The sequence below is a fragment of the Euprymna scolopes genome, chromosome 18 (assembly GCF_053919585.1).
Source record: "Euprymna scolopes isolate OS-2025 chromosome 18, ASM5391958v1, whole genome shotgun sequence".
In the NCBI taxonomy this organism is placed as follows: domain Eukaryota; kingdom Metazoa; phylum Mollusca; class Cephalopoda; order Sepiida; family Sepiolidae; genus Euprymna; species Euprymna scolopes.
The window spans coordinates 16,448,950-16,472,821 of NC_136499.1; the positions used below are offsets into that span (position 1 = coordinate 16,448,950).

Sequence of the window (23,872 nt, forward strand, 5' to 3'; positions counted from 1 at the left end):
GGCTATAGTCACGGAAAGTAAGCGAAAATTCAATGTTTATAGAAAAATAATCATTTTACCACATAGTTCATGGTTGCTAGTGTTTTTTTCTGACGAAAGTGCTAAAGGATTGTAATCTTGTTGCGGTAATATTTTTCATTATTTCTATTCGTGCTAATTTACATAAAGGGTCTATCACGAGGAGTTCTGTATTGATGTTATTTATGAATTTAAGTATTATATTATTTTTACTAAAGTTTATTTTATGAAATTATTATTTTATAACCGTAAATAACGAAAATATCTAATTTTCTTATTAACGGGCCTAAGTATAAAAATAGTAGCAAATTAAATTCAGAATATTTTAGTTTGATTTTTTAATCCGTTAATATGCAGAAATGAGTGAATGGATTTGTGTATAGCTGTTGTGCGTTGTGTATATCTAATAACCCTTTATAATATTGTAGCGGAATTGAAGAGGAACATTAGGGATATTGATTATAGGATGAAAGTAATGAAGAAAGTGAGTACACAAAAGGGCGTGCTCTCTCTTTCCTGTCGAGTAACGGAATGAGAGAAAGAAAGAGAAAGAAAAGATCTCTGTTTGTAGGAGACTCAGTAATATACATATGGCATTAATTTGCATAAGAGAACAGAAACTGTTATAAAAAGGATGAATTGGAAGTACGACGGGCAGTTAGTTTTTCGACAGCTAAGAGAGAGAACAGACGGTGGAAATTACAGCTTAATTTAGTCAAAGTAAATCAGGAGTTCGAACAATTATTTAGCTTCATTTAATTTCCATTTTTTTTTTTTCATTCAAATATGTTTAATGCACGGTTGTTTTACCTGTGCCTAGGGAATCAATATGCATAAATCCGAATGGAAGCACTTGTACATCTACCCCAACTGTTTTACTACATGTTCGATTATATGAATATGGCTATATATGTTTGGCTATATGAATAGTCTTTGCTTTTCGGGACGAACAGTCTCACACTTCTGTATCATATTAAAGTTTTTTTTTCTTTTTAAATAATTTCAACGTTGATCGTAAAATTATGTTTTAATGTCGTGGAGACATCAACATCGAAGTATTAATTGATCTGTATAGACGTTTTCTCGTGTTTACTATTATTTATAAAAGCTCTATTCATTTATTGAACTATATTGGAAAATTTATTTGAACCTAATTAAATAATTAATATTGCCATACTATTATTAAATTAATATATGTATATATATATATTAAGTAATATATTAATTAACATATATATATATATATACATATACGAATATAATAACAAGAACTTAATTATTTGAATTTAATTAACTAATTAATATTGTTATACTATTATCAAAGTAATATATATATTAATTAAGGTATTAAACAACATAAATATTATCATATATATTTATATATACGATTATATTAAAAACAACTTAATTATTTGAATTTAATTAACTAATTGATATTGTCATACTATTATTAAATTAGTATATATATATATATATATAAACGAATATATTAAGTAACATATATATGTTAATATATACGTATACTAATATAATAAAAATCACTCAATTATTGGAACTTAATAAATTAATTAATATTGTTATACTATTATTAAATTAATATATATATTAATATAAAATAAAAATATTAATATATATATATATTAATATATATATATATTAATATATATGTATAAATTTATATACTAATTAACACATATATATATATATATTTATATATGCATACATATATATTAATATATATATTTACATATACGTATATAATAAAAAGAAGCTTTTTATTAAATGTCAACTTATTTACTTTAGGAAAATTGCATATAATAAGAATATGTTAGATGTAATCGTTATATAAAACATTTGACTAAGTCGCCTTGTCTTTATCCGTTTACTTTTATTCTTAGCGATAAAAACGAACAAATGATGCTACTTTGATTGTAGAATGAAAGCTCATTTTTTGTATTTATTCCAGGGTGGCATGTACGTCTTTAAGATTCTGGACACGTTCGCCGCTGGCACTTCTATTCTTGTAGCGGTGCTCTTCCAGGCAATTGGCGTCAGTTGGTTTTATGGTGAGATCACTTTTCGATTTCCCCTTTGTCAAATTGTTTGACTTTGTTATCAATGAAACGAGTTTATCAATCTACTTTTTCTTCTTAAACCATTTTTTTTGGGGGGGGGGCTACATTCACCCGTTTTAGATTCTTTGTTTTATTCTTACTATTTTTATCAGTGATTTTATATTATACCTAAGTATGAATGTTGTGATATTTTGGTTGGTTAATATCTTGATAAAATGCAGAAACATATCTGTAATTTGATTGGCTCCTCCTTTTCTTCTTTTCTACATCATCTCTCTCTCTCTCTCTTTCTCTTACACACGCAGACGTGATGTTGCTAATCTCATTCTTTTCTATAAATACTATTATGGCATGTATTTTCACATTTGCCTGGTCTATTCCCTGCTTCCTTTGTTCCAGCTCGTTCCAATCATTGATGAAGTTGTCTCCATAAATTCGCTGTTTTGTAATAAAACTGCTTATCACTGTAGCTTCTTTCCAAGAACTGCAATCTTCTGGAACTCTCTTCCTCTTCCTGTTGACTGTTTTCATCCTATCTATAGCCTCGGTCTTTTTAAAACTAAAGTCCACATGTATTTCCTGTCTTCTCTTAATGTTTCGTTTTTATTAGCTCCTTACAGTAACTAGCTTCATATCTTGTCTGAAGCGATTTCCCCACGCACACAAAAAATGCGACTTTATATTGTTTTTCTTTATAAATTATAAATTTGAGACGTAAACCTGGATCTTCTTTGCGTGTGCGTGTGTGTGTGGAGGAGGGATATGCTTATATTAAATATTCAACCAAGAATATTATTTGAATTAATATTTATAAGGAACCCTGTATGTTAGATATTGTTCAAAGCTTTGATATATAAAGTGCAACACGCTAGTTTCACCCGCCCTATCAAGTGTATGATATATGTGTTCAGAGATGATCGGTAGAATACACGTAGAAGAATGAACTTGCCTAACTTGATACTGATGGCCAAAAAGAAATGCAGCATTAACTAAGTCGTAAGCTAGATTGATTATTGTGAGTAGTGACGAGCGGTAGGAGGAAGATGAGTGATGATGTTGCGTGTCAGTTATTTCAAAAGAATTTTTTAACACTGTTAATGTATTTATTTGCTTCCCCACCCAAGCAAATTCGGCACAAGGTCGTTTTTAATGTGGGGTAAAAACCAGCTCCCCTAAAAGTAGGTTAAAAGGGGGCACTCTGCTTACCAAAAATAATAATTGTTCCAGTATAGAGGGTTTCCTCTCCATTGACTGGTTACAAATTATCTTAAGGGCAGCATCTGCAGATAGATACTACACTTTGATCCCGGCCCGAAGGCCAAGAACAACAGAAAAACACTGTTAATACATGGACAATTTTGTAGTTATCAAGAAAATAAGATTTTGCAACGCATTTGTTGTCAAATTTAGATGACTTTGACCAGCTACGCAAAGAAGTGTTATAACTTATAAAATCAGACTCACATGAAAAGAAGCAAAATCATGATGCTTAGAGAGTGAGAGAATTCGGGGTTTCACATTTTTCACCTCACAATTATAATTTTTCTAGTAATTGCGAGTTTCGAATTTCTACGTTTTCTAATCATCTCGGTACACCTACACTTAGCTGCCGATACTGCATTCTTCCACTGTTTGCTATAAATCTGTGTCTATTTGTAGCTTAATACTACTGAAATCAATTACTTTAAATATGCACTCTAAGCCTGGACTTATCAGTGATTGCGTTAACTACAAACTATACAATCAATGTTTAATATCGCTTAAGCTGATATTTAACGATGGAGTAATGTAAGCCTATCTATCTCACTTCTTGTTGCAATGTTTTTTAATTATAATGGGCTATAGTCCCTCACAGTTGGAAGATTCTATTTATAAATGATGCTGCTAAAAACTGACGAATCAAATTAATTCACGTTCTGCTACCAATCAATCAGAAACGAGAATTGTTCCATTAGAATTAAACCTTTTTCTTTAGCAACCTTGCATATGTTTTTTTCGTGTCAACACGGGAAGAATATTTTGCTCTGTGGCTCCCAACTCAAGAACTGTCTACTGAGAACCAGTCTCCTCCAGGACTTGTATAGAACAACTAACGATCGGAAACAGTTCTGAAACTAAACGTAGATAGATAATCTAATCTTGAAAAGAAGATAGGCCATCTTCCACTAGATTTCGGTTTCGTGCGTTGTCAAGGCATATGAGGCAACTAATACTCCATTTTAGATATCTTTTTTATAAAAATTATTATTCTGTCAATATTTCTTTATTATTAGAATTACAATTGTTTAAATGTTAAAGTTTTAAACTATATTGAAGTATTTCTTTTTTCTTTTTAGGTGTCGAACAATTTTGTGATGATATTGAACTTATGTTGGGATTCCGTCCAGGATTTTACTGGAGAATCTGTTGGAAATTTATAACGCCTGTTTTATTGATGGTGAGTCGATATTTTGTTCGTTTTCTGTTAACCTTTTTTTTTATGTTTACTATTAAATCTAATTAGTTGCGTACTTGTGCGAACTCTATTTAAAAACGGGAATGGTTTTATTTCCGTAACTTAAAAGTTAGAAATTTTTGATAAGGGATTTGAGTTAGGCTGTCTTATTAATATTTTGTGAATAGCATTTCTTAGAGGTCATGAAAAACTTTTCGCTTTTAATTTGGAACCTAAATACGACACTTTAAGAAGTATGGTCGAATTTTGATAAATCAGATATTGCGCAATAAAATAGTGTATCCTCGTAGAGTGGTGGATCCAATATTTTGTTATTGTTGTTTTGTTTTTGTTTTTTGTTTTCTTTAGGAGAGTGTCTATATACATTATAATAAGTAAGAGTTTTTATTATTTTTTTATTCTCATGGTTTTGTGAACTTTAAAAGATTTTCATTTTCTTTTATCAACATTTCCCTTCGACATATCCTATTTATTCCAAGGACAAAAAACTCTTCAACTGTTATTTTTTTTTTTTTCGAGAATCATGTATTTGTCTCTGAAAAATTATTTGGTAAATTTCCACTATTAAACGAAACACGTGTGATGCGTACTAAACTCACATATAAATGAAATACTATAAGTCTGAAATAAATACATCTTCTGGTTCTGGAATGATAACTAACGATATATGATCTAAAAGTGAAAATCAATTTTTATTGAATTTAATTATGACAATTTGAAAAATTATTTAATATATACCTTAAAAGTATATATTCCATTATAATCGTAAGTGTGTATATCGCAATGGTGAGAAGCCTTGATTGTCGTTTAGGCGGTCGGGTTTCGATCCTGGCTTGAGGAAGTTGCCTGTCTAGCCGCACTTATGAGCTGTGAAACAGCGAAACAGCACTGTATGCGGATGACTATAATGCTCCCTATCTTGGGTTGAGCATATTGGGAAGTGATATACAAACTGCCATTAGCGTATTAAGCGGCGCTCGTTGTGTAAACAAATCGAGCGGAGGCATTTTGACGATGTCAAAACATCGTTAATTCATTACCCTCACAACAGCAGCCTATAGCGCAATGGTGAGAAGCCTTCACTTATTTGGGCGGTCGGGTTTCGATCATAACGAGGCAGTTGCCTGTCTAGCCGCACTGATGAGTTGCGAAACAGCGAAACAGTACTTATATGGATGACTATATATATATATATATATATATATATATATATATATATATATAGAGAGAGAGAGAGAGATTATTACATATATATATCTATATATATGTATGTATAAATATTATATATACATATTATATATATATATATATAGCGCACATGCGCGTATGTGAATGCATTAGAAGTGACGTCACATGTGGAGGAAAAACATTATTAAAAAGAGACGGACAATAATCGGGGAGAATGTTCTGCATCACATGAATGACGTCACGGCTGTGATGATGAATAGATAAATAAATGCCGCTGTACAAACTAAAAAGCGAATTGGAATTATTTCCTGTTCTTTTGTCCACTTTGCGGCGTTGTATACAACATCATAGATACATGAAGATAGGAAATGTACAATAATTAATTCCGTTATTTCATGCAGTTTCGAAAAATTACACTTTTCTCGTCTTAGCAAGAATATATATATATATATATATATATATATATATTCAATTTTCACCCCAAACAAGGCACAGTGCCACTTTGAAGCAGGGGGCTACTATAAGGGACTTAATTAGCAGGGTCATTATGAAGGGAGATGAGTAGAAAAATGTTTGTTCACATTGCACTTGAACTTCTGCATATCAGTACAGTTGGGAAAGCAGAATCCCGGAAGGGAGTTCCAAAGATCCGCAGTTCTGGGGAAGAAACTATTGGAGTAAAAGGCTTTCTTGCACCTAGGGATCTCTACTGTAAAGGGATAAGACTTAGTAGCTTGTCAAGTTTGTCGGGGGTAGTTACGGTGGGGAGGTACAAGTGTTTGCAGTTCGTCAGAGCATTCACCATTAAAGTATTTGTAGAACAGGCAGAGGTATACAACATCTCGTCGATGGGAGAGAGGCTGAAGCCTAGATGACAGTTCAGGACCTATCATGTTGGCGACTCTCTTTGGAACCCTGTCCAGGAGCGAGAGACAAGCAGCAGATGCACCAGCCCAGATGTGACAACAGTACTCCATACATGGGCGGATGGTGGCCTTATAGAGGTACAGGATACTGTCAGGCGTAAGTAGTTTTCTAGCACGGTAGCGGGAGCCAACCTTCCTTGCAGCAGCCTTGGCAATGCTCTCAATGTATCTATTCCAGTTCATATTCCCTGTAAACGTTAGGCCGAGGAGTTTAAAAGAAGTACTTTCAGGCAATATGTTCTTGGCCATTGCTATTGGTGGTAGAGAAGGTTTCTTGTAGTTATTGAAGGAAACCAGTTTAGTCTTAGCAGCATTAAATGTGACCAACCATTTTTGTCCCCATTCCACTACAGATTGAAGGTCATCCTCTAGCCATTTCCTTGGATATGTGTTCATTTGTTTTCCCCTCATATCTGTTATAGAGAGTGGTGTCATCGGCAAATATACCCATCTCCGAAACAATTTTATCAGGGAGGTCATTTATGAATATCAGGAATAATAGATGTCCAAGGATAGACCTCTGAGGTACTCCCGCATTTATGTCATATTGTTTAGATGTACGACCGTCGAGGACAACTTGGATTTTTCTCTTACTTAATAAGGATTTAATTACATTATGAATTCTTCCAGTGATTCTATATGATCTAATTTTCATTAGATAAGCGATAAGCATTCCCGATTGAGCTGTGGGAATTTGTTTTACAGTCATCGGAACCGTTGTCAGAAAGAGATCTAGAAGTGAGGCATCTTGATCTTGCTGGTCTGGGAAACGTGTCGGAAATGTAACCAACTGAGATAGGGAATGGGATATAGAGAAGCTATGTGTTGTGCTACCAGCTACGTCTGTGTGATTAGAGGATCCTAGCCAGTTACTTGGTGGACATTGAAGTCACCAAATACATGTACTTGTGCGCTAGTATCGAGGGAGAGTGCTATGCTGTCTGAGACTTTGTTTATTAGGGTACAGTCTTGGTTTGAGGGAGAGTGGTAGAGAAAATACAAGTAGCTAATATTGTGTTGCATATTTAGTCTGAAGCACATAAAGGCCTTGTCGTCTGATTCTAGTTTTATTTCTCTAGTCAGGGGGAGGGTGTTACGAATATAGACTCCAAGCCCATGCATATGTCTGTCCGAGTCCTTACGGTAGAGTGGGAGATAACCAGGCATGTTAAAGTGGTTAGAGGGAATGGAGGAGTGAAGGTTAGTTTCACTTAATGCTAAGATATCCGGGGTGTTTACAAGGAGAAATGATTCAACATCATCTAAGTTAGTTCTAAGCCCGCGGATATTCGTTAAATGCAAGCCTCAAGGGAGGAGGCAGGTTGGTTTTCTTTGAGTTTGGTCCTGGTTTAAACGTAACTTTTGCTTGAGCTGTCATTTCATTTTATTTTAAAGTTTCAGTTAGAGTGAGTAAGTGAGGGGGTGCTGGACAAGTAGTTGTGCAGAATATCAGAAATGCAATACCCATAACTAAACTTCTAAGTAAATACTTACTAGCATAGTCCTATACATAGATTTAAAGTAATCTATAATGAACAGCAACCATTAATATCTCTTTGTTAAGAGATAGTATTGCAATAATTATTACACAAACTAAACCGGTACTCATTGAAATACAAACTTCCGGATATTAAGAGAAAGGCGAAGTCATCCTCCTTCGTTGAAGTCTGAAGGCAACTTACTCAAATTGTCTAAAATTCCATGCATTCGCATACAATGAAACATGCTACTAATCCATCTATCTATATTTAACTATACTTACAGAATACGCAATAACCTATATCTATCAGGTATAACGGTACTCCATATCAAATGTTCTCTTGTATCTATACTGAGCATATATCTTATCTTTTAGTCATACTAAATATTCAGTTTGGACACCAAATCATAATTTCTATTAGCAAGTAAATTATACTTTGACACTTTATCCTAATCCTAAACTTACTAAACCATATCTAACCATACATTCCTAAACTTACAAAACTATATCTAACCATACATTAATTCGCCACTCTCAATCCAATACTGTAGCAAATTTAGCTGCTTCCACTGCATGAATTTTTACCTATACCCTCTCCCAGTAAAAATGAAAATGGAAAGCATAGTAATGTCCTTTTTTAACCACGTTTGAGGAGTGAAAATTTTCTGTAGATGTTAACCTAAATACCCGATTTTTTCAGTAGATATTGACCTAAATAACCAATTAATATTAACTACCCATGCGGGGTCGCAGAAATACCTGGATTAGGATCCAGGCGCGAGGCGAACCCCCTCAGAGCTGATGGGCCCGTAGATCTTCCCAGGTCATCCGTCTAGGAGAAGGAAAACTCTGAAGTTAAACCTAGGGGAGGGAGGCCTCTTCAGTCCTGGACGACAACCTTCCTAGAGCTGGTGACTCAAACAAATCACCGCTTAACTGCTTAAGGAGGAGATCGGCTCTATCTATCGCCCGGCTTTCATACTCCTTCTTTGCCTATTGGCCAGGCGTAGAGGTACTATCACAGGGACTCGTCTGAATAACCCAGTGGTTGACCTTGTTTCCTGACTAGGGCAATAAACGCCGCTTTTCCCCGCTCCCGCCACATCCCATCCCCCTAAACATATTCCAGTTATTAAAAAAAGAAAACATTTTGGACTAGTATAAAATAAGAACAGGAGTATAAATTATATTAGTATTAAATTTCATTTTGTTATTGAACAATAACATGTGTCACATTTATACGAATACCTTTATACGAATATATGTATATAATTTGGAATATATATATATATATATATATATATATATATATATATATATATATATATACTCATTTCCGGTTCCGGTTTTACAACAGTTTCCATTGTGTTTTTGTTAAGGGCATTTTTTTTATTCCGTTTCTGTCTGAAAACGACATTATATTCTCTAAATATCAAAGACTTTTAACACCCTGATTATCTCAAAGTGTATTTTACTAGGTTATATTTATAATTAATCTGAAAAATAAATGAATATATGAAGATATAAAAAAAAAATCAAGCTCTACAAGATTCTCTTTCGTTTGTCCATTTTTTTCCATACATCATTTAAGATCCGGTTTCCTGCATTGCTATAGTCTTGTCATATTTTTCCACATTTAAATAAATCGGCAATTCTTCAAGCAAACTACCTTTCTCACTTACATATATATAATTCACATTTTCTGCAAGTTCATATTCTACATTCTCCATTTAACAAATGGCGATCGTTATTTTTATTTGACTATCCTGGCTTTTAGAAACCAAATTATATAGGTATCGTGTATTTTTAGTATTTGTGTATTTAACATTTTATTGTATGTTTCTTATTCGCAGATGATTGTAATTTCTAGTATTGTTACCTACGAACCCCTCGAGTACAACAGCGCCGACAAACGTTACATCTACCCAATGCACGCTAATGTGATTGGTTGGTTGATAGCTGGTGCGTCCATGGCGTTCATTCCTGGCATGGCTCTTCATCAGATTTGGAAAACGAAAGGAACACTAAGAGAGGTAATTGTGAAAATTTTTCAAAACGTTATTTCAACTTATTTTCTCTTAATGTTATCAGCAGACAAACGTGTCTATTGGTAGCAGAAATGTTTTAGTAGTTTTTTTACCATTTTTTTTTTTTTAATCTAACTTCGTTGGCTCTGAACTGTCAAAACTCGAGATGATCGTTTTATGTAACTGATGTGATGAATATCAATATATCCAGGTTTATCCACACCGGAATATGATTGGTTGGTATACGTCATAAATACAGACGGGTATCGAAAGATACACTTAAAGCCTGAAGCTTAAGCATATCACCAGCTACAATTACGAATAAACGTTCATTAAGGCAATTTACTAGATTGTATTACTCGATTACCGTAACAAAGACCACTCAGCTACTTCAAACAAATATATTTATTTCAAGAACACACCAGTAACATGCAGTGCTTCATATTAGATGAGTAGATGATACAATCGCGGCGACCGGTTTTAGAGCTTAGTTTTAAAAATAAAATTATTATAGCTTCTTGTTGAATTGAAGAAGGATTTTCCTACCAGTTTGGCTACATATATGAAACGCATTACGTGATTTTGAAACACCTCAATGCGATTGGCTAGTTCTTTAGTTCATTTGATACAATTAAGGCATATAAAACTACTGGGAGGACATAAATTGAATAAACTTTTATTTTAACAATTATTTGGACACGTTAAATGACCAACCATTGGCGTGTCAAAGTTATGCTTTGAAGGTATGTTAGAAGGTAAAAGAGGCAGAGGAAAGTCAAAGAGAAGGTGGAGAGAAAATGTATTTATTGGACATCTCTCAACAGTTGGACGTTCATCAACTTGCCTTGAATCGGAAGAAATGGCGAAAAAATGTAAGTTGGGTTCGCAATCCGCACTAAACGAAAGATGCGACTTATAATGAATGTTAGGCTGTCGATGTTGATGGGTACGTATTACTAAAATGCGATGTTTATTTTATAGAGTGAAAATGTATTTTAAAATAGAAAATAAAATGTCCTGTTTACTTCAATAATCTTGCATAATTATTTTGGGTAACTATTGCATAGATTCATTTTAATACATATAACATATAGCCTTTTTTTATTGGAAAATTATAGCAAAAGAAAAAATATTTTAGCATCGAGAATTCTTTAAGCGTACATTATTTCTTTTTTTATTATTACATTTTCACTCCTAAACAAGGCACAATGCCACTTTGATGTAGAAGGCTACTATCAGGTACATAAGTTAAAGGGATACTATGAAGGGAGTTGAGCAGCAAGATGTCTGTTCACATTACAATCGAACTTCTGCACGACAGTAGAATCGGGGAAACAGGAACCTTGAAGTGAATTCCAAAATCTAGCAGTTTTGGAGAAGAAACTATAGAGTTGAAGGCTTTCTTACATCTGTGTAGGGGTGAGATTCTTCTGCTTGTCGGGTTGGTTTTTCTTCTATTTTTTGGCCATACCTAATTAAAAGCGCGTGCTTATCTAAACCGGAAGTTTATAAAGTTTGTATACATTTTAATTTTAATCATTTATAACTTAGTATAATATGTGTAATGTGTAAAATGATAACATAATATATCCATTATTTCATATTTTATTTGTCACTCAAGGTATATACATTTAGTTGCCATTTTGTTTTTTGTTGTTTGTTATTTGTTGAGGTTTTATTTGTTGTTTTTTATTTGTTGTTTTTTATTTGTGGAGTTTTTAAACTTGTAACACATTGGTTTATATGTTTAGTTGTATCTATAGGGATTAAATTATACATTATTCGTTACACATAACGTTATAGTTTAACTTTGTTTTTAGTTTTAGATATTACGTTACACATTTCGTTGCACATTAGGTTATACGTTTCACATTGCGTTATACATTTATCTTTGATTTTAGTTTTAGGGATTATGTTATTATTGCGTTACACACTACGTTATACCTTTAGTTTTTGTTTTTAGGATTACATTGCACGTTACATTACACATTACGATATACCTTACATATTGCGTAATATATTCAGTTTTGGTTTTAGTTTTAAGGATTACGTTAGATATTACGGTATACGTTACACATTAGATAATTCATTTAGCTTTAGTTTTAGTTTTAGGAATAATGTTACACATTACGTTACACATTATGTTACACATTACGTTATCCGTTTAGTTTTGGTTTCAGTTTCAGGAATTCTGTTGGACATTACGTTATACGTTACACATTACGTTATAAGTTTAGTCTTAGTTTTACGATACATATTACGTTACAAATTAGGTTATTATTTTATTTTTAATTTTAGGAATTTACTTTAAACGGATTTGGATATATTTTTCATGTGTAAGAGGAGATTCGAAATGAATGCATTAATTAAAAAGAAAAGAGAACGCGTCTAATTTGTATCAAATTGAGAATTGATAGAAATGTTTGAAGTAATTTCGTCATTTATATGTTAATACATTTTTGTTTAAATCATTTATTCTTTAAAACTTTCTTTTTTTAATTGTTTACTTTTTATCGGGTCTATAAAATACGCGTCACCTTTTCTATTTTATGTCATACATTTTAGAAACAATTTTGTATGTATTTTAAAAATAGAAATAATGAGTTAACATCATATTAATTAACTATTTTACAACACTTTTGGTTTATGAATTATTGAAAATATCATTTTATAACGTTACTCACGTTTGTACACGGGAACCACACGTTGTATGCAACCTACGTCGCAAAGAATCTAAAAGACTCCTCTATTTTTATAACAACGACATGCAGTCTCGAATATTTTCCCGAATAAACCATTATCGTGTTTCTTCTCTTTGAACGTGCTCTCGAACATGATCTCAAACGTGATCTCGAACGTGCTGAACGTGTTTGCCGGTCTGTGCACACACTCATTTTATAGTCGTTTTCTTTGCATACGGTCCGACATTTGCATACGCGCCTTCCCCGCTCTGTTACAATTTCAGTGAAACGACATTCTTTCCTCTTACTACTCTCTCTCTCTCTCTCTCTCTCCCTTAATTTATCTTTTATCCCTTTTCACCTTACCAAGAGGTAGCAAGGGAGAAATACCTATATTACTACGTATATAGAGAATTTATTTTCACGGAGTCGTTTTTTTTTTTCATAGAAATCACTCCAGAACTGGCATGAAGCCACCTAATATAAGCAGCTAAAAATGCCTTGCCTAGGTCAAAAACTAACCAAAATAGAAATTATACCCTTTTTGTCAGAAACATTGTTCATGGAATGTGAGGATTAAAGGACAAAATAAGCAAAAGTTTAGAGGCTAGCGAAAGTAAACACAAAGTCTGCTTTCTATTCTCCATTAATCAAATTAATTTTGGTAATGACCTGTTTTTGTTATTCCCCAAACAAGTGCATTGTTAACATAGAATTCTTACTCGAATAAACTAAGTATTTGCATTTATTTTCTCATCACAATTATTTTTTAAAATCTGACAAACTAAATAATCTTTTCTTCAGTGGATTTCATAAATCAGGTACAATATTTTCGAAAGACATCGTTTACGTAATTAATTTTATCCGACTTCGTTTGACACGTCGTTTGGACACCTCAGAATAATACAGCTCTTTTAATACTTTCCAGCGGACTCAATGTGGTATTTTTTAGCACAAATCTTACGGATTCTAGACACATAAAATGTTTTTGCGGAGAGCGAGCCACTAGAGAAATGATACTGAAATCGAACTTCTTTATGTGTATCGTATTCGGCTGAAATTAGAAGGCTCCAAAAACCTCTTACATTAAATGAAAAGCAAATAAAGGAAAACTTTGTTCTCTTTTTCAATAAGTTTGAATTTATATATTTTTCTGGGTGTTTAACTTAAACCTTTTTCTGTTCCTTTTCTCCACGTTAAAAAACGACCCTGGTGTCTAACTCTGTCCCGTGGGGAGACATTGTAAATAGGAACTTAAACCTTTCACGCATGCTTATTTATTACAGAAATTCTCCGCACCTGGTCTTTGTTTTTGAGCTACGTGTCTTCTAATTTGACTTCCCAATAACGAAATCAGAACATATTCTTCGATATTCCTTTTTAGAAATTTTTTGGATGAGGATTGTTTATTCGTATTTATTTGGATTCTTCGGACTACTGTTCTCATCCTAAGTGCCATTTTAACAATGTTTCTGTTCGATCTTCTTAAGGTGTGTCATGCCAAACCCTGATATCTTTTTGTCAAACTCGGGGATCTGCACGTCCATTTCAAACGAGACCCTTTATTTAATCAACGGGAGTTAGAATACTCTCATTCCGTCAACCGTGACTGGATAAAGGTCCTAAGGAGTTCGTTATTGCATTTTCAGTCGTCCACACTGAAAATTGAACCTTCAACCTTCAGAGGAAGGTTACTTTTACAACTGATTTTTCCAAGTACTTTTTGTTTTACATGAAAGTCACCACTTATCAAGGCCCAGAAGACACTCGGGGATAAGGGTTATTTTGTGTACAGTAATCAATGGGATAGTGTTGCAGTATTCATTAGTGTTGGAGATTTGATAAAGTGTCATTACTTGGAGGAGGCGGTTAATCAGGAATTTGTTTATGTTGGACTTGAAGACATCCATGTTGAAGTCAGGTGGGAAACAGGCAAACGGAAGAGAGTTCCACATGCGCGCAGATCTAAGAAAGAAGCTTTGTTCATGGAATCTACGTTTTGGTTTTGGCATAGCTAAAGAGTGGGGAAATTTTTTGGCAGTGGTTTCAGCTAGACGGGTATTTATCGTAAAAGATTGGCGAGGGGGGACCAGAGATTGGAGCTCAAACGAGAACCTGCCATGGAAATAACGATAAAGTACTCTGAAACGTTATGAAACTGACACACAAGATGAGAAGTGTAGTCCAAATAATCCAAATATGTATTCTTCGATGTTCTTACCCCTCACAAAACAAATATAATCATTCAAATAAAATATTTACGATAATTTATAACAATCGTTTTATTTGTTGTTGAAAAACAAGAATATGCACTGTTTATCTCCTTCTCACAGTGGATGAGATGACATAAGGTCGGAAAGTGAGATTAGAAGAGCCAGCGCTCTATGGGTAGAGCACTCTAGTGTGCAAAACATGCATGGAGAGTCCGTTGGCATTATCCGATAGGATCGCCTTATTCTATTAGTAATAAACTACCCCCTTCTTAAATGGAGAAAGTAAAGCTTGGGAGGGTGGATCTCTTAGTACTGCAGAGGACCAGAGACATATCTCAATAAATAGAGAATAAACCATCTTAACAATGGCTTCACTTTGTTGGTTTTGGTGTCGATGAAAAACTCTTACTGAGCAAGAACAATATGCTCAAAATATTTAAGTAATCTGGGTGATAATCGTTTTGTTTTTTGTATGTTTTAGCGCTGGCTTAATTTAATGCCCCTGTAATGTAATTACATATATGATTGTTATGCATATATACAAGAAACGTGTTTATATTGGGATACATTTGTTGTAAATTTATCTAATAAGGGGGAACGTCTATTGGTCCATTCTATTTGTTCATATGCCGTTGTGTGTGTGTGTGTGTGTGTGTGTGTGTGTGTGTGTGTGTGTGTGTGTGTGTGTGGTACATGTATTTTTGGGACATACCTTCATGCGTCGTCGAGTTGGTCCATCTGAATTCATCTCGTGTCATGGAGGGAGACTGGTACCTGTTTTGGGACAAAGATTTATTCACTTCAAACGATAAATTGGTTTTATAGTTTTTTATTCACCTTCCAGATGTCGACCGCAGAAGGATGGAAGTGAATTTCTGGCTTGCGGGGTACACGTCAGCGTGCCCCCCCAATGAAAGGAGAGGGAATGACTGTTAAGCCGTCCGTCGCCTTCTATGCCTAAAACCAATCTCCTTGATTCAGCTAACCTGATCATGTGACTCACACGCATCCGATCAGCTGGCCCTCACTTCCTGTAAACGTGTCTACAATGTAATTTACACACCTCCAAGACTAAAGTACAAATAAAGGAAGCGAGAGTTACGAGTTTTTCCTCCTTCAATCTGAAAGATTCGGTCAATTTTTTCATGATGAAAATCAAAGCACAATTCCATGTTCAATAGTTTAGAAACTTAATGTTTCCCTATCATCTTGATAGTATGGATTTACAGTCAAAGAAATTATATTCCTTTATTGTAATAATCTGTTTTCCCATGGCCTTTGTTTATCTATAATATAAATCTCACCTGTCTGTTTAAATGTATGTATGTATGTATGTATGTATGTCTAAAACTTTCGGCAGAGGGAACAGATTTTCACGAGATCGGTATCTTTTTGAAGCACGACCCTTCGGACGACAAATATCGAAAGAATTAGCCAAAAACATTAATTCCTTCACCCTCAACTGGGTACTTTTCTACAGGGAGGGGTTGCTTTTTTCGCTAATATTTTCGAAATTCATCCCCTCTTCTCGATTGTCTAGGCTTAATTTAAACCTACGTTCGGTTTTGCGATGGGCGCAATAGCAAAGACGTCACGTTTTTTTTTCACGTTCTTTTCCTCCTTTGCGGTACTAGTTCCATTCTGTCTGCCTACTACCACTTTTTTTTTTTTTTTTTTTTTTGCTCAACACACACCTCCAAACACCGAGCAACGCCGGGCACCCAGGCTAGTTATTACTAAATCCCAACTTGAAGTAATTATTCCGAATATTAAATTGGCTTCATTTTTATTTCTTCTTTTAGAAACTTGCTCTCAGCATATCACCCGAGTGGGAACACGACAATATTCGGCAAAGCAAATGCGTCAAAAGATTCGAGGTATGAACTTTTTTTGTTTTCCATTGAACATTGTTTTTTTTTTGTTTTTTGTTTTTTTTTGCTTTCCTTTCTCTTGTATCATGCTTAGGGGAAAACCGTGGCAAAACGTAATGACCCGACCCCCTTAAAATTCTTATGTTTAGGGTCCTCTTTCACACGGCCGAGTTTTAAATTAACGTGAAAGAAAATTGTTTGCCGATAGCAAGTGGCATTTAGATGTTGACTTCCCCGATAATGGGTCAAACATCTTAGCCCCTCGCCATCATGGTGCCAGTTACGGTTAGAAACCATTCTTGTTTATGTTAACCCTTTCTCCTGTCTTTTATTTATTTATTTTTCTCCCAAAGAACATTTAAGACCTGCACATGAGTGAAAATTGCCTGAAACATTGGTATAGCCACAAATCTATGTCATCACAATTCAACCACTACCACGCAAACTCATCATTGCAGACAAATACTCACACATGCACACACGAATATACGTACACACACACATACACATATACATTGCCACGAGAATGAGATTAAAGCAAAGTGAAACATGGGCCTCCACACTAACGTAATGTACTTGCAGTAACCCTTATTCCTGAGTGGCTTCCGGGCCTTGATAAGTGGTGATCACTGTGTAAAAAAAAAAAAGAAAGAAATGTACTAGGATAAATGTAAGAAAATTGGGAAACAACGGGCAGAAAGTGAGAAAGTAAGAAACGGTCGGCGAACGAGAGAGTGTGGAGATCGGTAATAGACAAAAATCGAAAAAGTATTTGTTATTGTTTGCATTCATTAAACATAACGCAACAAATATTCGCATCGCTACAACAACCTTCCTCACATACTATCGGTGCATAAAATTAACGAAGATTCCATTAGTACAGTTTTCTTCCCAGAACTGGTCGTCCGTGGAACGCAATACTGTGTCTCTGCTTCCATGCTGACTATAAAATGGTCGTCTTCAAATCAAATATAAATAAATGTCTATTGAGTTGTTCTCTTAAATAATCTAGCCTATCCCTTGTTCCACCATTACTGATCATGCTGTCTTGCCATCCACCTAACACGTAACACTTATCCAAGAGTGGACTCCTGAATTTGATAAGTGGTGACATACCAAGTAGGAAAATGAGAGCGAAAGAGTGAGAGATAGAGAGACAGTGAGTGAAAGTGAGAGTAAAGGCGCGAGATGTATCTAGAACGACACCGAAGGAAGGGGGATATAACGTGGTTGTTACTTTTTAATTGCGTCGTTACAGTTCAAACCTTTCGGACCCACACACTGTCTGGTACCGCCGCAAAGGAACAAACAAATAAATCTGGCCCTGTCGGTGGGGCATTAGAATACGCCGACTGCCCCCCTCCTGCAGAGGGTAAAAGTCCCTCAATGGGGGTCCTGGGTATGACCTTAAACTATAGCCAGTGGTGAGGCCCCAGCTTGTGGGCTTTGGGGAGTGTGGAGCCACCCTTTAATTATCATTGCTCCCAGGTCCACTTTGACCCGGAGTGGTAGTACCTGTTAGGGTCCCAACTATGGGTTAAATAGAAACCGACGTGAAAACAACAAATATATTCTATTAAAAAAAATTTTCTTCAAAATCTTTGGATTCGGCAAGGGTTGATATGCCGTAAAACAAAAACAACCAACCAACAAAACAAATAAATCAGGAAAGAAAAAAATCTGACTCAGCATTTTGCTAATTGCAACAAAACAACACATTTCACTAGATTTCTAAAGTCTTTTCGCACACACGTGCTTTATATATATATAAAAAATTAAAAGTCTGTTTCATAAGAAGGAACAACAACAAAGTCAATAATTTGTACGATCGTTTCGGAAACGATGTTTTTATTGTGATAGACATTAAGCCACGGACAATAATTTTGACACATAGTTTTTTTAAACAATGTCTCCTCGTCAGCAAAAGTATTAGATGGGTTTTTTTATATGTAAAGGACACCATAAATAAACCTAGTAAATTTTAAGTAAGGCAGATGTATCTTTTAATTGTTCGCCTTTTGAAAACCGTAATTATCGTCAAAGCATTCATTTGGATGTTGATTGTAGCTTATAAATGTACGAAATATATATATATATATATATATATATATATATATATATATATATATATATATGTATATATATATACATACCAGCGCCAGCTAGCACTCTCTCGCCCTGGTACCACGTGAAATATTTTCCATCCTTTGCTTGTGATGAACACACTTGCTAATTTTCGTACGTGTTTTAACATCTGCTGCTGCCAATATTTTCGCTAGTCAGCTATCCTTCGGCTGCTGTTGATTTTCTCACACGCGTCTATATGCGGTCTGTTACCAGAAAAACAGAATATAGGAGGAAGAAAGGGGAGTGAAACAACTAAAAACGTACTTTTTTATTTAAGTTTAGCTTAGTTATTATGTGTGTGTGTGTGTGTGTATGTGTGTGTGTGTGTGCGTGCGCGCGCGGCTGCTTTCTTACCGGTTCTGCTTCAATTATAGGTGCCTTTATTGTATTAAATATAGCCTTGTTGAAATTTTTGCTTTATTTATTTAATTTTCTATTTTTTGGAGTTTCTATTTTCCCAGACTCGCAAATTATTAACATTCATGTAATAATAATACTGGCAACTTCAACACGAATGACCATCAAAAATGCAGCGTTATATATAAAACATTAACAGAAATATATTTCATATTTGACTTATTTCTTTTTTTTTTTTTTTTACACAGTGATCACCCCTTATCAAGGCCCGGAAGCCACTCAGGGATAAGGGTTATTGCAAGTACATTACGTTAGTGAGGAGATTTGATGAAGTGTTTAATTAGGGGGGCGGTTCATTAGGAATTTGTTAACATTAGACTTGAAGACATCCAAGTTGTAGTCCGGAGGGAAGCAGGCAGACGGAACAGAGTTCCACAGGCGTGCAGTTCTAAGAAAGAAGCTTTGTTCATGGGATCTGCGTTTTGATTTAGGCACAGATATAGAGTGGGGAAATTTTTCACAGTGGATTCAGCTAGACGGGTGTTTTTCGTGAAAGATTGGCGAGGGGGGACCAGAGATTGGAGTTCAGACGAGCACCTGCCATGAAAATAACGATAAAACAAGGATAGGCTCGCAACGTCTCTTCTGTGGGAGAGGGGTTGCAGGGTAGAGAAAAGGGCATCCCCCACTAAACCACGAAGTCTATTTTGTACTCTGTCAAGGCATGATAGGCTGTTTTTGGCAGCTCCTGCCCAGATATGGCAACAGTATTCCATCCTTGGCCGTACTTGGCTTTTATATAGATAGAGAATTGCATCAGTAGTGAGATATCTCCTGGAGCGGTAGAAGGATCCCACCATCTTTCCAGCGACCTTGGCAACAGACTTGATGTACGTGTTCCATTTCAGATCAGGAGTAAAGGTCAAACCCAGAAGCTTGTCAAAAGACCACAGTATTCCCGCTGCTGACACAGATCTTTAAAATATATGATTGAGTAATGTTAAACAAATTTTGTATATGATTTTAATAATGTTAAAAGATATTGCATATAGTTTGATAATGTTAAAAGATATTGTTTAAAAATAAAAAAGACATGTAATTTAATAATGTTAAACAACTATTGTATATGATTTTAATAATGTTAAAAGATATTGCATATAGTTTGATAATGTTAAAAGATATTGTTTAAAAATAAAAAAGACATGTAATTTAATAATGTTAAACAAATATTATATATGATTTAATAATTTTAAAAAGAAACGTTGTTTAAAAATAAAAATATTAAACAAATATTGCTTTAAAAATAAAAAGACATATATTATTTAAAAATAAAATAGTTAAAAATATTTTTTCGAAATAAAAATGTTAAACAGATATTGTTTTAAAATAAAAATGCTAAACAAATATTGTTTAAAAATAAAAGGCATAAGATTTAATAATATTAAGCAAATATTGTTAATAAAAATTGTTAAAAAATATTGTTTAAAAACAAAAAAATTTAAAATGTTTGAAAATAAAATGTTAAAAAATATTGTTTAAAATTGATAATGTTAAAATGATATTTTTTAAATAAAAGACATTTAATAATGTTAAAAAATATTGATTAAAAATAAAAAAAGACATGATTTAATAATGTTAAACAAATACTGTTTTAAAAATAAAAAGACATTCATAGGAAAAAGAAAACTATAGATAATTATCCGATGCATTTGCTAGCCCTTTTCTTGGAGAAAGGACTTTGCGAGTCTATCTTTACTCCCTATTTTTCTTTTTTTGTTGTTTTTTTTATTACATTTTCACCCCAAACAAGGCATATTGCCACTTTGTTGTAGGGGGCTACTACCAGTGACATGGGCATCGGGGGTACTGTGTAGGGAGTTGGGCAGCAAGATGTCGGTTCACGTTGCACTTGAACTTCTGCATGTCAGTACAGTTGGGGAAGCAGGGAACCGGCAGGGAATTCCAAAGTCTAGCTGTCCTGGGAAAGAAACTACTGGAGTAGAAGGCTCTCTTAAATCTAGGGATATCTACTGTGAAGGGGTGGGATTTAGCTGCTTGTCGGGTTTGTCGGGGGTATTTACGTCGAGGAGGCACAAGTGCTTGCAGTTCATCAGAGCATTCACCGTTAAAGTACTTGTAGAAAAGGCAGAGGGATGCAACATTTCGTCGATGGGACAGAGGCTGAAGTTTAGATGACAGTTCATGACCTTATCAGATTGGCGACTCTATTTTGAACCTTGTCTAGGAGCGAGAAACTAGTGGTAGATGCACCAGCCCAAATGTGACAACAATACTCCATACATGGGCGAATGGTGGCCTTATAGACATATAGGATACTTTCGGGCGTTAGTATCATTCTAGCACGGTAGAGAGAAACTACCTTCTTCGCAGCGGTCCTGGCGATACTCTCGATGTAACTGTTCCAACCTATGTTTCCTGAGAGCGTTAGGCCGAGGAGTTTAAAGGATGTACTTTCAGATCAGATCAGAGTCATTGGCCATTGCTATTGGTGGTAGAGAAGGTTTCTTGTAATTATTGAAAAAACATTTACAACAAACACACGCTACAACCAGTGTAAACAATTTCCTTTATTATTTGTATGTGCCTAAGACTAAACAAAAATTCCGCGAGCAAAGTTTCTTTTCCAGAATTTCCGTCTATGCAACACATTACTGCGGTGCTGCTTCCCAGATGGCTATAACAGTCTGTAAAATGTTTTTGATGGGGTATGAGACGAATGGATTCGCCAATCATTTTTATAACCAACAGCTGTGCTAAACAACCAATGAAAACGTCGCAAAATTATTATAAAAATTGTTGAATTTTGGATTCAATCAGTTCGCCGTTTGCTACGTCACAGACCGCATTTAATTCTTCGCCGCCATCTTGGTTACTGATCTGAACTACGCCGCCATCTTGGTTACTGATCTGAACTACGTCGCCATCTTGGTTACTGATCTGAACTACGCCGCCATCTTTGTTCAACACAATGTCTCAAAACTTAACATAGTCCTTTTCAAGTCTGACGTAAATAAGTTCTTGTTGAGTCGTCAGTTTAAATAATTAATTTCTACCAAATTTCCACGATTACTGATCATCACAGTCGTTTTATGTGACAATATCACGCATACACGTAGAATACATCTGATATCTGTAGAGTGTGTTAAAATCTGTGGGTTGTTTTGTTGTTGTTGTTTTTTTTGTGCGCATTTTATTTGTTTCATTTTATTTATTTATTTATTTTTACTTGTAAAACAATACTCGCAATCGTCAATCTGAGAAAGACGACGGCACAACATAGCGAGATGAAGACTAATAGAAATAGATGAGAATTTTTTAAAAAGCCATGTTGGTTGAGTGGTGCGCTCTTCTGGTGTTTTAATCTATTTTAATCTTTTTTTTTTTTTTTTTCAGAAAAAACATTGGCTTTCATTTTGAGGAACATGTCAGCCTAGAAACGAGAAAAAAGAAAGAAAATGCAAACCAAAAAATCTCTTTAAAATGACAGTCATGTGATCATCTTTTTTTTTTTTTTTTTTTTTTTTTTTTTTTTCGAATTGCCGGTGGTTGAACATTGAACATCCGCTTTCATCCCCTACGAAACAATGGAGCATGTTTATTTTATTTTATTTTTTTGAAGCCATTCGAAGGGAAAGAAAATATTAAAGAAGAAAAGAATGAAAAATAGAATTATTATCATCATTATTGTAATCATCTGACAATTTCCGCATCAGTTTTAATGAACTAATGTGTCACAAAAAAATGGAAACTCTTGTCAATATTAAAATTTCACCAAAGTAACAAACACTGCGACACATATTGCACTAATTATATATATATATATATATATATATATATATATATATATATATAGCTGTATATGTATATATGCATATACATATTACATATATAGTTATATATATGCATATTATATATACATATGCATATATATACATACTATATATACATATATATATACATATTTTGTATGTACATATATATACATATATACATCTATATATATATTATGTATATATATATATATATATATATAGTATGTTTATTATATAAACATTATTGGTTACATCTGTGTACACATGTTTCAGTGAATTCTCTATTTAGAGAGACGCACCTCATCAGAAAAAAATATTTCTGCATATATGTAACCAACAATGGTTGTATAATAAATAAACGGGTTTCAGTGGATCTGCGTCTAGGAAACCAAAGTATAAAACCATTATATATATATATATATATATATATATATATATATATATATATATATAGCATACTGACAAAATGGTGACCTGTATTTAAAATCAGTTTCAGAACAATCAAACAATACCAAAGTTTTTAAAAACTCTCCTTTTATAGGAGTAATTGACATCTACAGTTCCAAAGAAAGAGTTTTTTTTATTGTTTTTTTTTAGAAAATAAATGTGTTTTTAAAAAAA

At 34.0% G+C, this 23,872-nt stretch overlaps 1 protein-coding gene across 3 annotated transcripts in view; it reads left to right on the forward strand.

Annotated features, from left to right (window-relative positions):
* LOC145297504 (sodium-dependent noradrenaline transporter-like) overlaps positions 1–23,205 on the forward strand; it is a 345,266-nt gene extending 322,061 nt beyond the window's left edge. For all 3 annotated transcript variants that reach the window (XM_080143402.1, XM_080143401.1, XM_080143403.1), the window contains exons 11-15: positions 1,985–2,084; positions 4,430–4,530; positions 9,996–10,175; positions 16,866–16,940; positions 22,833–23,205. In XM_080143402.1, the coding sequence (XP_079999528.1) occupies positions 1,985–2,084; positions 4,430–4,530; positions 9,996–10,175; positions 16,866–16,940; positions 22,833–22,856 (480 nt within the window). In that variant the 3' untranslated portion in view covers positions 22,857–23,205. The remainder of the gene's footprint in view (positions 1–1,984; positions 2,085–4,429; positions 4,531–9,995; positions 10,176–16,865; positions 16,941–22,832) is intronic.
* The last annotated feature ends 667 nt before the right edge of the window (positions 23,206–23,872 follow it).